This window comes from Nuphar pumila, chromosome 15, assembly GCF_984573655.1.
Source record: "Nuphar pumila chromosome 15, dmNupPumi1.hap1.1, whole genome shotgun sequence".
Taxonomy (NCBI): domain Eukaryota; kingdom Viridiplantae; phylum Streptophyta; class Magnoliopsida; order Nymphaeales; family Nymphaeaceae; genus Nuphar; species Nuphar pumila.
The window spans coordinates 7,117,218-7,134,220 of NC_143263.1; the positions used below are offsets into that span (position 1 = coordinate 7,117,218).

General features: G+C 41.5%; 1 protein-coding gene across 1 annotated transcript; it reads right to left on the bottom strand.

Annotated features, from left to right (window-relative positions):
• Nucleotides 1–5,089: 5,089 nt before the first annotated feature.
• LOC149814327 (BTB/POZ domain-containing protein POB1-like) lies at nucleotides 5,090–9,701 on the bottom strand. The gene is made up of 6 exons (XM_089990329.1): nucleotides 9,233–9,701; nucleotides 8,492–8,611; nucleotides 7,605–7,726; nucleotides 7,442–7,505; nucleotides 6,180–6,459; nucleotides 5,090–6,073 (listed from the first exon to the last, which is right to left on the bottom strand). The coding sequence occupies exons 1-6, from the start codon at nucleotides 9,498–9,500 to the stop codon at nucleotides 5,260–5,262; spliced, it is 1,668 nt and encodes a 555-aa protein (XP_089846455.1). The 5' UTR covers nucleotides 9,501–9,701; the 3' UTR covers nucleotides 5,090–5,259.
• Between the last annotated feature and the right edge of the window lie 7,302 nt (nucleotides 9,702–17,003).

Below are 17,003 nucleotides of genomic sequence, written 5' to 3' on the forward strand. Positions count from 1 at the left end.
TGTGGCAAAGCTGTTATTAAGAAAGCCAAAAGAATTAGCAGCAAAATACAAAGGCTCACATATTATTTCATCAGTGACTGAACCATCCGATTCCAGCTTAATCCCTGATCCTGCCTCTGTAGCAAGTGCCCCAGAAATTAAAGTTAGAGAGTATCCTTTCAGATCTATATCTTTTCGTTCAAGTTGCAGCAATCCACTTGTAATTCAGCATTTTATGTATCGTGTGTTTCCTTAATGTGCACAAGGCATGAATTGCAGGTATTATTTCGCATGGAGATACTCGGGGCAACAGTTAAAGGTGGCATGAATGAAATTGTAGACAAATGGGTAAAAGAGATATGCTTAATGCTTCATAACATTGAGTTTGACCTGCAAGGAGGAATATTTGGTGGTGTCACACTCCTCGACTTTACTGACAGGGCCATAAAATCCAGGTAGATATCTACATCCCAATTTTCCAACAAATCTTAAGAATAGGTATTCCACAAGTTGGTAATCTTGGAAAAAACTATTATGGTACTGATAACGTAAGTGTATCGAAACGACTAACAGCACCAAGTGCAGGTTGCATATTTAAGTCAAACTGCAGTCACTAGGTTCTTCTATCTTGTTCATCCTCAGGCTTTCTATTCATGCTTTGGCACAATCCCAAATAATGTTCTCAAAACTAATAAATAAATACTTAAACGTCTGATTCATGAAGATACTGGTCTCAACAAACTCTAGAACAGACTTTTTCCTGTAGCAAGAATCACTATATAGATATCTGCATAAACTTATATGTTTGCACAAGGGTGAACATCCTATAAATGCATGCAGATCTCAATGTAAGCTGTAGAAGTTAATACATATAGAGATATCATAGCTATATTCAATAACAAGCATGTATACATAAACCAGTCTGGACATGCTTGCATGTGTGTGTGTTTCTTTGTTTATTTATGTTTATATGTGCACAGTAGGCATTCATGTATGCATGTATGGCTTGGTGGTGTTCCTTGAGTTTGTAGCAAATCATGTATGATAAATTTTACATGGTTCACTGGGGAAATGTTTGAGCAATGGTGACCTTTTCTCATGGATGTTCTTTAGCCTTTAGGTGAATCTTAACTTTTAGGTGTCTGCCTCCATGCTCCTGCTCCTGATCTTGGTGATTGTGAGTCAAAGAACATTCACTCCTTTATTATTGACAATGAAATTGATGCAGCTACGTGTGGAGGTAATCATGACATCTCCCATAAGGGTGATAACCTTGATTCCACATAATTGTATTTTATAGTATATGGCTATTATTGTGTTACTTGTTGCATTTAGGGGTGCTCTTCTTGTGAAATATAGTTCACATATAATTTCTATAGAATGCAATATCATTTTGAATTATTAATAATTAGAAATACTAGTTTCTCACCATTTCTATTTTTTGGATATATGTAGGAGTCATATGTTGAACCAATCACCTGAAGTTGTCTCAGGCTGGTTCTTCTATTGTGCTACTCTTCCCACTTATAAAACCAGAATAACATAGTGAACATTATATTCTCATCATCTAAGAAATTGGACAAATCTTTACTTAAATACAATGCATTTTTGAAGATTATTCTCAGAGTATTTGTCATACATGAAAATCATGAATTTTTAACAAATTTGAATGTGAAAATCATAACTTAAATGCAAGTAAGTTACTGTTTGGACGTATTTTTTTATTTTTAAAATTAGTACAATTGGGTAGAAAAAAGTACTTTGAGCTTGGAGTTTAAAGTTGAGAACTATTGACCCTCCTATTCTCTACACCATTAATTCTCTCCTCTTTAAATCACATGCAATATAGTTATCCAAGAGTCAAATACGTCTATGAATATTTTGAGGGTGTTGAGACTCGTACTTGGGAATAGTTTCTCTGGTGCAATTAAGTGCCAAATTTATTAGGAAATGGTAGAGTATCACGGACTGTCACAGTTAAGTCTTTTTGGAAATGAAGTCTTTTTATGATAGGATCCATGGCCGAAATGAGATTTCAAGAATACGGAGTTATATCTGAAAATCGACCTATCTTGTATGCACATCTATTTAGGTCAAGGGCTTACGGTATTGCATAATCTAGAAGTTGCACAAGAAAAAAGATGTTAAGTACGTGAAAGGCTAATTCAAATAAAGAGAACAATTTCACACACACACACACATGTATGTGTACGATATATCTAATTGAATCTTCATTTTCACTATCGTGCTCCCACGCTCCTGTTTTAGCATCATTCAGACACGCACACACACATGCACATGTATGCATATGATATTATCTAATTGACTCCTCATTTTCACCATTGTGCTCCCACGCTCCTGTTTTAGCCGCATTCAGACACACACACACATGCACATGTATGTGTATGATATTATCTAATTGACTCTTCATTTTCACCATTGTGCTCCCACGCTCCTGTTTCAGCCTCATTCAGGCACACACACACACACATGCATGTGGGCCCTTATCAGGCTTCCTAGAAGAGTCCTGTCTTCCTCCTGCTTGCCATACATTGTCTAGCCTAGAAGTAAATCTGTCAATTGTTAGGTTTGTATTGGGTACCCGATTCGAATTGAACCTGAATTTTTGGGTGTGAGGCTATGAGCATAAAACGTGCTGACCTGAATAATATTCGAGACGACCTGAGCCCAAACCGAGAAATATGCAGGTCAAGTTTGGGTTATAATTTTTGCCGGGCACCTGACTCAACCGTGCTTTTCTGTTGGATATCCTACTTGACCCGAGTGCTTTATCTGTATTTTTAGTAAAGTTAAACTTCTGAAATTATAAGGATCTAGGTTTGGGATTTCATTTTTGTACCCCGACAAAACCTGAACCCAAGCTTGACAATTTGTTATTTGGGTGGCATCTGGTACACCACATTGACAGCCCTACCTAGAAGTGACCTGCCATATTGATTTTGGGATTTGCTAGTACCTGTAGACTTGGAAACTGCTATATTTCTGAAGCATAGAATTCACTCGTATCTAATCAATCACCATATGTAAATTCATGCATATATATGTGTACAAATATATGAATATGCATCTTGAGGGGCTTGGCTGGGCCATCGCTTGGGTTGCCTGGACAATTGACTAGGTTGCCTTTGAGAACGATTTTGGTTACGTTGGCTCTTTGTGAGAAATTTAGTCTCTTTAGTATCAAATTGTATATGTTATCAGTGAAAGCAATGAGTTCTCTATCTCCTAAGGTCCACTTCAATTTACTCTTTTTTAACAGCATTTGTTACAAAATTGGTTTACCGTACACATTATTTCTACATTGCTTAGAGCCTATACCTTCTGAGTGGGATCCATGCCAGACCTTGCCATACTGAGCATGCATTTCACTTGCAGGTATGCTAACTCCCTGGGAGATGTCATACACAAGATCTACACAGAAATGGAGTTTTTATCATTTGATAAGGCTGCCAGTCGTTCGGATGACAGTGACTCGAATCAGGCCAATGAGATTGGCAACCCTCGAACTCAAATTTCTCAAGTGAGGCATGCTGGTGAAAACATGGAAGCAATGTACGAGAACCACTGCAATTCTCATTCCCAACGTCATTTGGAAGAAGAAAGGACCATTGCAGAAAAATGTAGGAATGAAACATATGAACGCCAATTAAAGAAAGCCCTGAAGAGCAGAGAACAAGCTCAGAAGTGTTCATTCTTCAACAAGCGGTTGCCAGACTTGCAGAGAGTGTGGGCACCCAAGCATCTGGGGAAGGTGACTGCAAGGGTAAGCGCAAAGCACGATAGGAAGAAGTGCACAAAGAGAACCACTGACATAGTGTATGAGACCCCTGCTATGACAACTAAGAGAAGTAGAGGGATAGATGGGAGCAACAGTGGTGAAGGTGGAACAGGTTCAAGTTGTAGACCTGTTTCAAAGGTCTTATTTCCCAGCTAGGAAAGCACAGAAATTTCCAATGATGCTGTTTCAGCGGGCACAAATGCTCCACCAGGCTCAGAAAAAATGAGGTCCTGGCAGGCATAACTGCAAGGAGAGAATGCATGAGCATGGTAATGTTTGTAGAGACCAAAACAAAAGCAGGATTAAAAGTAGAGGAGCACACAATCATTTATGTGCCAGCATCTGCTCTGTGCCTTATAAAGCCAAATTCAATCAATATAGCCTGCTGCTTGCCAGACAATAAGATCTGAGACCGCCGCAATATCAGGCATTTTTACATCTGCAAACAACTCATATGCGGCTAGTACTGCATGCTTGTGCAGCATCTCGATTGAATGGCTAGAGCTTGTTGATCTTGAGCATACCTTAACATATTAGTGAAAGCAGGATAGCATGCCAGATTGGTGATATCAGAAGTGGTAGATGGCTGTTTGGAGAGAGCATTCAGTACCAGAAGAGGTAGATGGCTGTTAGGAGAGAGCATTCAGGACGGATAAAACCAGTGCTTCATGAATAGATCAGTTTTATCAGTGGCTACATCTTTCACATTGTGGGCACCTAATGATTTTCTGTAAGGGCTGTCTATCGTGCTTCACTTTAATGAAGTCACTGGGAACATGACGCTGTACCTTAGAATTTAATGGTGCTTGACTCTCCGTGCTCTAAGGAAGGAAAACTGAAATTTGGCTATTCGCTTTGTTCTTTTAACCGCCGACCCCAATTGTTTTGGGATGAAGGCGTAGTTGTTGCTTTGTTCTTTTAACATGCCCTACAGGCTCACCTAATTTTTTTTCGAAAGAAGCTTGTTAAAAATTCCCTGATCAACCTGATTTTCTTCCATTCCCCTTATTCGTATCTAGAAAGCACAGAAAAGAATAGGATCTTTCAAATATGATCCAGTTGTTTCTTTCTTGTAGCACACGTCCATTTATTTTTAAAGACAATCTTGGAAGACCACCGTATCGGCTCCATGCCTCATGACGTGACAGACATTACAACCACCCTTCATTCCCACCGCATTCCAGCATATCAAGTGACGACCCGCAGTAATTATAGGGTAACAGAATGGACTATCTAAAAAAAACTATGGTACAGAAGGAACATAAATAAAGAAAGATGAAAAAAAAGCTAGGGCACTCGAAAGATCAGCAATTTACCGTCCAGTTCCATTAGAACTGGAACCGATATTTGAAGCAAGTTTTCTTCTACAACCAAAATAAACCAAGTGTGTCAAGGCTCGAAGTCAGTAAAAGCGCACCAGCAATTCTGTACACAAGACAAGAAAAGATAGTGAAGCAGACACACCAACCGCCACCAGTGTGTTACTGCTGTTGTTTGACGGTGAGCTCTGCCCTGAGGTGCAGGGTTCCGTTGATAAAGTAGGGGCTGTCATCTGCCATGAACGACCTCCATGGGATACCGAACAGGTTCCGGTAGCCGACCGCCTTACCCCCAGTGAACGTATAGTTCCCCCTGTACTTGCTTCCAAAATCGCAGAGAGGCTTCGCTCTAGCAGCAAACTCATAGTCAACCGCAATGCTAACAGAGCCCTTCTCTTGCATGCCGAGAAAGAGACCAAAGCAGTGGAAGGAGCTCTGCTGGTCCATGTTGCAGTGGGCAGAAAGGAAAAAGCCATGGCCACCTAGATGGAATGCCTGGGAGTAGACCCGGCCTGTAGGGAAGAGAAGTTCACACTCTTCGTGCTTGAGGTCGAGGTAGACCACACACTGCTGGTGTGGGATGTCGAACTCGATGACCTTTACAGGGCGGTACTTGTAAGCTCGCTCAGTGAAGCGCTTGTTCACGCACTCCTCAGAGGCCAAAAGCCGCTGACGGTGGGGCGTCTCCGCCTTGAAGAAAAGGGCATCCAGGACGACCTTGGAGGCCAGCTCTTGGTCCAGGTCATTGCAGGTCAGGACTTTCTTCAGCTTTCGGCTGGTCATGTTGGGGAAACGTATGAGGCGCCCAAGGCGTGAGCCCAGAATCTCTCGGCGCTCCTCAATCTTCGGGTACTGCAGCCGAACCCACTTCAGGATGAAGTCGAAGACTGCATCCTCTGATGCGACTTGGAGATCGTCACTTGACAGGATTGCCTCTATGCCAGCCAAGGGCAAATTCATGATCTCTTCCTGGTACCTGTGTATAAAGTTTCCAAAAGATGAACTTCTATGACCGTTCCGTTAATCTCTCTCTCTCAAGTCTCAAAGGATGGCAAATGAAGTTTGTTTTGCAAGTGACTTACTTGGACAAGTCCTTGTAGCGCTTGGCAAGGAATTGCTTGGCAGCATCCGTCAAAGGTTGGACTGCATCTGCCATTAACACACTTGAAGGAAGTTCTAGATATAGAAGAGCCGATTCTGGAGTCATGGGGAGGTTCCGCAGCAATGTACTGCAATGGCGCATGCATGAAGCAACCTCAAACTTGTCTGCAGACATAAGTATATCTAGCAGTGCGGGAGGTGAGTTCGTCGTTATTTTCTCACTGTACATATAGTTCAGAAGTTCCATAACAGCATCTTCCTCTGCTCCGATTTATTTTCAAGGAAAAAAAAAAGATCAGCATCCACTAAATCAAGGAAACACCATGTGCCGGAGGGTGCATCTTTTCAGAAGATGCAAAATTCAACCAGGCCAAGGAAGCCATACAATAACCAGAGGAGAGGGATCAAATGAGGCAGCAGGGCCAGTTAGAATTGCAGCATCTTAAATGAGGATCTTGGGTTTGAATGCATAATGGGCACCCCCCAAGTTGACTATCCAAAAAACGAAGGGGGGGAGGGGATGAAACATGATGTCCAAAAGCCTTTAGTGGTATTTAATAGTCATATACAACAATATCTCCTTGTTCTGAGGAAATCATAGAGAAAATCTGCAACGTGGAGGCCCAAATCATATGAAGCCTGAGTTCCCAGTGACATTTCAGAGCAGGTGAAAACATGGAGGCATCCATCCAATATTCAAGATAACACCAGTGGTTAGTTTGCAGCCCCACTGTCACTGAAATCACAAAGGAATCAGCCTCACAACACAAGAAATGCACTAGAAAGCGAGGCTTCACATGATGGGCAGTCCCACACAATTTCCCCAAATCATGTGCTTTTGAGAGACGGTAATGGTATGTGAAGAACGTGCTAGAAATCCTGGTTGAGAGATTGAGGTGCAGAAGAAAATTGAACCAGAGTTCTAGTTGATAACCCCAAAGGATATGGGACTTGGAGTCATTAGCTATTTAAGTATGAACCAAGAAACTCAACACTAGTCGAGTAAAATCCTTCCAAGATATGGCTTTCTAATTCCATATAAGCCTTGCAGATAAATTTGGGAATTAAAACATGCTGATGTCAGCTTCGATGATGAAACAATGGACAAAATAACAGTAGAATTCTTGCAACTCAACTAACACTTCAACCAAAATTGGCTCAGGAAAATCCTAATAATGATGAATGTTTATATCACCAAAATCATACATATATTATTTAAATGTATGATATGACATACAGTTACCTGATGCATTGATTCGTAGTGTTACATCTCGCTGTTCAGATTCTTTCATACCATTTGAGAAAAGCTTAACAAAAAAACCAAGATGGTTCAGGCTCGAGTTACTTTAACTAAAAGGAGGAAAAGGAGAAACAAGGGAATAAGGTAAATGCACAAGCACACTCACTTTGTAAAAAAATGGACTCTTCTGGGCCAAAATTGCAGAGCTAATGTGTATTTCTTTTACTCTTGACACGGTTGAACAATCCATGCTCCATGACGAGTCGTTGCTCAGCAAAACTTCCTCACCTTCAAAAAAATTAACATAATTGCAAATGAGAACATATTCATCTTTGGAAATGACCATGAGCTGACAATTCAAAACTTAGGGATTCCAATTGTGTCCCCTCATAATAAACGATTCTCAACCCCTTGTAACAAATGACAAAGTCAGCACCAAGTATAGAAGGAACAACATAAATTTTAAATGTTAGTTTCATATGAAGCAGGAGGAAAGAGAGGCAAGAAACAAGGAAAACAAATAGGAAGTGGAACGGGGAAACAAATTGGGAAGATTTGGGAATGAAAATGGTTTTTATTTTAAAATTTTAAATGGTAAAAAACTTAAAACAATAATATCTAATTGATATACCTTCATAGAAATAGGTTTACATAAATAGTATAAATATCAGAAAAAGTGCATTATGATTGTAAGATTATAATCACACACAAATTATTTGCTCACAGCATCATAACGGCTCACAAGTAAGAACGAATAAATATTGTGCCATTAAATATGTTAAGACAATGATTTAATATGATTTTCACTGCTCTTTCAATGTCTTGAAAATGATGCAAATGACAGTCTGGAAATAGTTTCCCTGGAAAAATGCTTCCGGTGTGTAACTAGCATTTCAAGTAACCCTAGCTACAATTCTGGCAGATGAATCTACAAACTTACAGAAGTTGTATACCCACAGAGAAGAAAAACAAATAAAAATGAATTAAAAAGAATCACACTTGAACGCAGAAATAGTTTGTCCATCTTAATAGTGGAACCAGAAATGTTTATACCTACTGATGGGGACTCTTCAATCATTGCCACAGCTTCTTCATCTTGATTTTCAAATCCCACTGCATCCTCAATATCTGGTTGGTTGATTAAAGCTGAATCCTCACGGCGTATGGTTAATTCTGTCATTCAACCAATAAAGGAACTCACAACATGATCTAACATAAAGCATCAACAACACAAAAGGCAAAGCACTAAACATGTAAAAGATAATAATAGGATGACTATCAAAGGATTCCCTCTGTCTATGACACCAACAGAAAATAATAGGATGACTATCAAAGGATGGGATACATTCCAACAGCTTGATTTTCTCATTCAGCATGACATATTCATTTCTGAAATCTTCCTTGGGCATTCTGGCTGCATCAATCTTATTTTCAGAAAGTGACCTATTTGCTATTATCACCAGCACACCCATTCTTTAGCGAGAAAAGCCTCTGCCAATTCAAGTTACTGGTCGAAAGGTTGTCCATACAAATCAACCTATACACCGGTACCTTCAAACCATCATCAATTTCGCTCAATAAAACTCAATGTCCACATAAGCCCAAAGAAGGTGTCTATAGGCTTAGAAAATATTAAATGGTTATGCTCCAAATAAATAACCAATGAGCCATATAGAATCACCTTAAGAATGTCACCACAATGCTTTTCCATCAAACTCAGTAAGATTATCACTTGCCTTAAATTTTTATGACTTAAATAAATCAAGACCAGTTCAAGGCTTCATAGTCTCCTACCTATCTCGCGCTTGATCTCCTCCCTCCGCCGCTTGCGGTTCCTGGCCCACTCGGTGATGCTGAGGCAGCCCTCCCCGTCCGCCTTGTTCTCCGGCGTCCCGCCACCGACGATCTCGAGCCTGAGCACGCGATCGGAGAAATTCGGATCGTTGAACGCGAAGGCGAAGTTCGAGGCCGACGCGGCAGCGGAGACCAGACCGTCAGCCACCGTCTCGGAGTCCATCAGGGCCCGGGGATCGAAGAGATCGACGCCCGCGAGTTCCTTCATATCCCTCTCTCTCCTTCTTCCCCTATGAGCCGAGAAGAAACCCTAGGGTATCGAGAAGAGTCCCCCTGCCCCCTCTATCCCTCTCTGCAAAACCCTAACCCTAATTTTCCTGAGCGAAGCGCGAAGATCAGACGACCCGCGGAAAACGCTATAATAAACGGAGGAAGCGCAGGAAAGGAAGCGACGGAAAACGCTCGGGGGTGGGAAAAGCGTCCGTCACCCATTAAATATCCGGATTTTTTCCTTTCCGACAGAAATGCCCCTGAATCCTCTAGCGTCGGACGATCTTGGATTTTTCTTCGCCACGTGGGAGGATCTAAGATGACAGCAGAGTCGGCGGATTGGCAGTTAGTCAAATAGGTCAAGAACGATGCGCTGGCGGTCGAAACCTGGCAGGAGTTCCAAAGAAGAGGATCGATCAATCACATTGAAAGACGTTTATTTTGGTTACAAGTGGGACGAACAATTGTGTCCAATAAAGTTGAAGCTGTGATTGTTGGTCACAAGGTCAGTCTTGAAACAGGCTTAACAAGATTCAGGACAAAGACAACAACAATATTACATGAAAAGTTTGTGTTTATCTGGACTTGTAGGTTAGGTATGTAAACGGGTCGGATTTGGTTATTATTGAGTTTGACCTAATCGGTTTTCAAGATGGTTAGGATCAGATAAAACCGGATCTAGATCTGACTAGCTTAAAATCTTATATTTATGAATAATCTGATTCAAATGCAAAACTCAATACCAAATCTAGACCCAATTATTAATCAGATCTGAATTTGACTACCGAATCCGTCTTATCGGATTCAGATTTGGGTAGGATGTTGGATTACATTGGATCCGTTGACATAGTTATGCATAACCTACTCTGTCTAGGTGGAGTCTTTGAGTTGTGTTAGCGAGCCCATCTAGACTACTACTTATGTCAAGTGTCAACCTTGTCAAGTTCATTGATTGATCAGGTTACCAATTGGTCCACTTACGTTTGAACTTACCTACACGTTGGTCACTCTTTATTTACTCCCAACCTCACCTTTCTCAAAAATCTTAAACACATAGTAAACACCAAAATGCAACATTATTAATTAAAGATAAGAAGTCATTTAATATTCATGACTTGCATTATAAATCCTAAATCCTATCCTAATCTTAATCCTAAATCTAATAAGGGATTACTTTATAAGAGAGAGATTTACCTTTCTTTGTTGCCAATGAGAGAGAAACAAAGAGAGTTGATGCACAAGAGAAAAAGCCAAAACAAATAAACCAGAAGAGAAAAGATCAGACAAATAAAACAAGCTCACGCCAGAGCCGCTTGCCCAAATTGCGGCAAAAGAGAGGTAGCGTCAGCAGGAGGGAGGGAGCGGAAGATCACTAAATGGAACAATGAGAGAGAGAGAGAGAGATTTACCTTTATTTCTTGCCCATGAGAGAGATAAAGAGAGTGGCAATGCATGAACAACGAGAGAATGCAAAAGATGACATGAGAGAGAGAGAGAGAGAGAGAGAGAGAGAGGCTAGTTTAGAAGGAGAAAAAGAGCAAAACAAGGAGCCTTCTTTTTTTATACGGAAATGCTTGCAAACTGCAAGAAGACTACGTCTGTATTAGGGTGACCAAACATGTTGAAAAGGGCTTAAACGCATACTTTACTTGAGAGGTATTGTATTAAGCTGACCAAACATAGAATGGTTTTGTGGGTGAATGGATCGACTTAGAGGGCATTGAATCTTTTTGAGGGCGACTTGATTCGAGGGCCGATTCGATTTAACATCACTGGCCCCCACCACCTCTATAATTCAAACCAACCCCAATGTTCCGTGTGGTCCATGTGAGAGATGGCTGGCTGGTACACGTCAGAATCAATGCTGCATCTGTAGCCAATGGCGTAGAGGGAAGATAAGGTGCAATGTGATTGCAGACTTGCACCTGCCATCTGCTGTTTGAAAAAAGATCAGCCTCATCACCTTTCATTAGAGATGGCAGTGGATCGGGGAAATGGGCCCCCGCCTCGCCTTGTCCCGTTTGGAGCAGGGATGGAAGACATGAAACGGGGATGGAGGTTAAAATCAAAACCCATGCAGGGATGGACTTACGCTTTTCCCTGCCCCACCCGTCCTCATTCCGATCCCTGCTCTGTCCCCAATCCTTTTTTAAAGATGACAATGGACCCAGGGAAAATGGGGCCCCACCTCGCCTAGTTTGGATTGGGGATGGAGGACATGAAATGGGGATGGAGGTTAAAATCAAAACCCATGAGAGAATGAAGACTGAGATAGAAGGCATGATCCCCCGCCCCCCTACTGGCCATCCCTAGATAGGGTCTGTCAGTGGTGGGGTCAATCGGGTGCAGCGAAAGAATAAAAGTGTGCAATCACATTGCGCTTGATCCTGTCTCTGTTTGGCAAAACAGCTGAGGGTGATCAGGTTCAGGAGCACACTAAAAGTGTACAATCACATTGCACCTGATCCTCCCTCAAATACCATCCGTCTTTGCATTTGCAATCATTGAACGTTATCTATCATCTTTTCTTTTCTTTTTTTATTTATAACACAAATAAATTACACCCAACAAGGATACATGCTTGCACTGGCTCAGCTTGCCATACCTACAGTCATCGGTAGCATCCATGGGAATCGAACCTTGACTGTCTGTCTAGCATCTAAGACCCCTCGAACCTTCCGCCAACCCCCCTTGGGGCTTCTACTATCCATTCAGTACTTTAATTTGATCAAATCTAATGGTAAGATCTAATACTTAATTATCACATATTCCTGTACTTTTGGCTCATGTAAACCCTTTTAGGAGTAGGGTTTCAAATGGATTGGCTGTAGTTGGATATCTAATCCAAATCTGACATGTTATTTTGGATTTTGTACCAATAAGATATCTGGTTTTCCATTGAGGTCAAATTTGGATTTGCTTTCATAGATTAATTTCAGATAACAATTAGATTATAATCTCTAATTTTAGGTCAGATATAATTATGACTCATATCAAAATCCGGATACTATTGCACTTTTTTTAATACATGTAAAGAGCTTGTTTTAGTCTTTTTTACTGGATCCAATATCACCACTCAATTTCGGATCAGGATTCAAGCATACCTCATCAGATATGATTAGGATCTGTTGTTTTACATTTCATATTTAGATTTGGACCTGTCATGACCCGAACTGTATTCGATTCATCAGCGGGCTAAAGTTACGAGTTAACAAATTGAAAACGTTTTCCTCTAAAAGACACAAATCATGCGTTTGATTTGCTTGCAAGTGGCCGATACCGCATACAATTTTCTTTGGGTAGGTGGGTCAGCTTAAGTCTTTCAAGTTGAATTAGTCGATAGTTCAATACCAGAGGTATACGTCCTTCGCCACAAGGCCTAAGCCAATGAAAAACTATCCTTAGTGGGCAAAGGGAAAGTACAGTAGAGTTTACACTGCAAATGCAAATAGGGGTGTCAACAAATCGCCCAGGTGGAATCAGAACTGATCCCGATTTTCAGGTATGATATCGAGTCCAGACCCAAGTCTAATCAGATCCATCATAAGAGAAACCATACTCGGATCCAGTAAAAACTAAATGAACCAGACCTGGGCCATACCCAGTAAAATAATAAATTTTTTTGTCATTTTTACATTAAAAAATTGCGGGTCTTAATAGGAATAATTGGGGTCGGGCCGTGTCTGGTATAAAATTTCACAAACTATACCTGGCTCTAGGGTGGCAATCGGGTCGGGTTGGCGGTTGGCGTGTCAGCATACCTCAACCCGAACCCGACCCGTTTATTAAACGGGTCGGCTGTGGCAAACACGAACCCGACCCGTTTAATAAACGGGTAACCCGACACGACCCGCCAACCCATTTAATAAATGGGTTGGGTCGGGTAAACAAGTTTTCAGGTTCGCGGGTCAGGTTGGCGGGTTGACGGATCGGGTAGGCATGTTGGCGGGTCGGGTTGACGGGTTAGGTTGGCGGTCGGGTTGGCGGGTCGGGCAGACGGGTTGGCGGGTCGACCCACCCGCCTAACCCGTTTATTAAACGGGTAAGCCGGGTTGGCGGGTTGGCATACCCCCAACCCGAACCCGACCTGTTTAATAAACGGGTTACACGGGTCGACCCGTTTATTAAACGGGTTGGCTTAAGCCCAACCCGAACCCGCCTAAGAGGCGGGTTGGCGGGTCGTGTCAGAAATTGCCACCCCTACCTGGCTCCATGTATTAATCGGACTTTGGTCTTCTTATTTATCACCATACCCAGACCCAATAGGGTTTGGATCTGGGTAAACCCGACCCATTGACAACCTTAAGTGCAAACACTGACAAGGTCCATGGTCAACATGACAACTATTGTTTGGTAACGGGACTTCCAAACCATAACGGTGGTTTCTCTATGCTAAATCATAAAATAATTATACCAATTAATCCCCTCCTTACAAAAAACACAACTTTTCAATTACTGAAATCAACGGTTTTTTCGTTAAACAGTCGGGCACTAAATAAATAAATAAATGTTAAGGATTTTCCATATTTTATTTGACTAAAACGCCAGCCAACTGATTGATTTAGAATCAAGCCCGCGTTTATTGGAAATGAAAAATCCAATATTTTTTTTTTATATTTGCACAGAGAAACCACCCCATGATCAGACACCTAGCCGCACACTTGCGATTAGGGATGACATTGGACCGGGGATGAAGGACATGAGACGGGGATGGAGGAAGGGATGAAAGTTAAAATCAAAACCAGTGCGGGGATGGACTTACGCTTTCCCCCACTCCGCCCCATCCCCGTCCCGATCCCTGCCTTGCCCTGCCCCATCCCGTCCTGTCCCGTCCCCAATCCTTCTAAAGGATGGCAATAGACCGAGGAAAAACAGGGCCCCACCCTGCCTCGCCCCCGTTTGGATTGGGGATGGAGGTGGGGTGGATGTTAAAATACAAATTCGTGCGGGGATGGAGGTTCAGATTTTGAGACGGGGTGGGGGTGGAGACCTTGTCCCCCGCCCCGGTCCATTGCCATCCCTACTTACGATTATTGTTCTAGTAGCGTAAAAATTATAATTTTTTGTTTCTTTTGTGAAAAGCTGGTTAGGCAGTCTCCTAAAAGTAATTCAACTATATACCTGTTGGTTTCAAAGCCGTAACGCCCGGTTACTTGGGGACGTGCACAAGTCTCCTACCAGATGATCCGAGTCAGCTTTTCACAAATAAGTGACATGTTGTCCATTTTGGCCGAAACGTGTACAAATTGGCACATCTACATTTAGAGGTATTTGTGTGCCACACAAACATCCTTATTCCGTCAGCCTCACCTGTTCTATTAAAACACGGGTGCTGCTTTCCGTGAGGGAATGGAAAAGTTTTCAATCCAAACATAAGTCACTTGTTTGATTTGGCTGCAAGCGGCAGGCAAACCATGAATATTCCTTCACATAAATTACCAAAAACAACTTATTCCCCATTTACAAAAAGAACTTATATGTGTGTGTACGCAATTTGGATGCATAGATGAGATTTTTTTAAGGCTTTAAATATCGTAAGATAAATATCTGCTAAAACGGTAAATATAAATAAAACACATTTAAAAATGAAAATCTTGCGATAAATATCTGCTAAAACGGTAAATATCACGATATTTGTTACAGTTTGAAAATCTTACGAGAAATTACAGTTTTAAACTTTCAGGCAATTTCTCACAATATTATCGCGAGATTTTTTTTATAAATCTCGCGACCATAAGTACAGCAGGCAAAGCCAGCGCAGCTAGATATTATGATCCTAGGGTGGTTTCTTCGTGTAAATATAAAAAAAGTGCCTTTCTTACATATACATTGCTTTGTATGAGCCCTCGTATGAACCATAGCCTTTGAAAATGACAAGTGAAGTAGCATAAATCTGGTCCACAAACAAGTGATGCATAAGGACCATGTATGGTTTTGGATAACTTATGGTTCAATTGATTGGCTCAAAGAACTGAAGTCCCTCATCCAACCATCATTCTCTTTCGGTATGATCGATTCAGGTCTTAATGAATTCAAGTTTCAGCTCGGATTTTTATATGATTGGTATATTCTAGACCTAATTACTAACCAATAAAAGAATATGTAAATTAATGGAATCAACGAAGATTATATGCTAAGAGGTACAGGTTCCATATCAGGGACGGGTACTTGTCAGTTCGGGTACATATTGGGTTCATGTACAAAATGGGTTCAGCTATATATCCGGTTCGAGTTTGGATTGGTTTGGGTTTATATTGCATAAACCCTTTTGCCTCGGGTCTAAATGGGGTTTGGGTCTACAATTATCATACCCAAGAACCAACCCATTTTCTGAATGAATCCATATTTTGGACCTGACCCAAACCCATAAGTCTACTAAGATCAGATTGGGTCGGGTCTAATCATTTCAGGATGCCGCAGTTACACCCCTAGTCTTTACATAAAGATTGCCCATAAAAGTTAGGGACGTAAACGGGTCAGTTTCAAGTTGGATTTAGGCTTACTGATTGCAACCTCATCGGATTTAGCCCAATCAGATACAGATTTGGATTCAGTATGTAATACTGATTCTGAATCAGATATATCTCAGCCCAACTTTTGAATGTGTGACCCACGTTCAGAAACAGACGCCTCCAATCAAGTGATATGGCAAATCACCGAGAATCAGCGTCTTTGGAATCATCATCATCATCTATTATCCGTCGTGTAAAACAGTGGGGATCACTTTACTGGATCTCCATGACGTCATCATGAACTTTCACTGATTCTTCCAACGGACAGTCGATTATATGTGATTTGGCATATCATATCACCTGATTTGCTCCATTTTCTGCAGCAGGCAAACGCCCACAAAATTGAGGATAATGTGCAATGTAATTGCACAACTTTTAGTGTGCAGCTACGCTTCATGTTCTATGAGCCCCACTGATGGAGGGTGATCAAGTGCAGCAGCACACTAAAAGAGTGCAATCACATTGCACTTGATCATGGCTCCCCAAGATACCTCCATCAATCAGCATCAAGAAGCAGCCTAAAAAAGAAAGCCAAACTAAGCCTACAAGACGGATGAAAAGGATAAACTCATTAACCGCTGCCTTCTCCTTTCTGGTTTGAAAGCCAAGCAAAGGCGATGATCCAATCTACTGGCTCCAGATCAACACATCCTCATTCCATCAGCCCTGTTCGGTGTAAGCCCATTCTGAAGCTTTAACTAAGGTCGATGACTGCATCCGGGTCTGGTGCAACTCGAACCAGCTTGATCTCTAGGGGCCCCCAAGTTCAAATTTCAAAGTGTCGCTACTACATGTATATGTATTCTTGCTTTCACTCCTACGCATGTGTTGTGAGTTTCTTGTGTGCTTAAAAGGTCTGCTTTCGGTGTTTGTGATTACCCGAAGCTACGTCGTGGGGCCTTCGCTTCTAAGCCCATGACAGCTACATCGACTTGCCATTTGAGCAGTCGTGCTACTGTTTTGTGGAAGTCTGAGATGTGTAGTGTCAC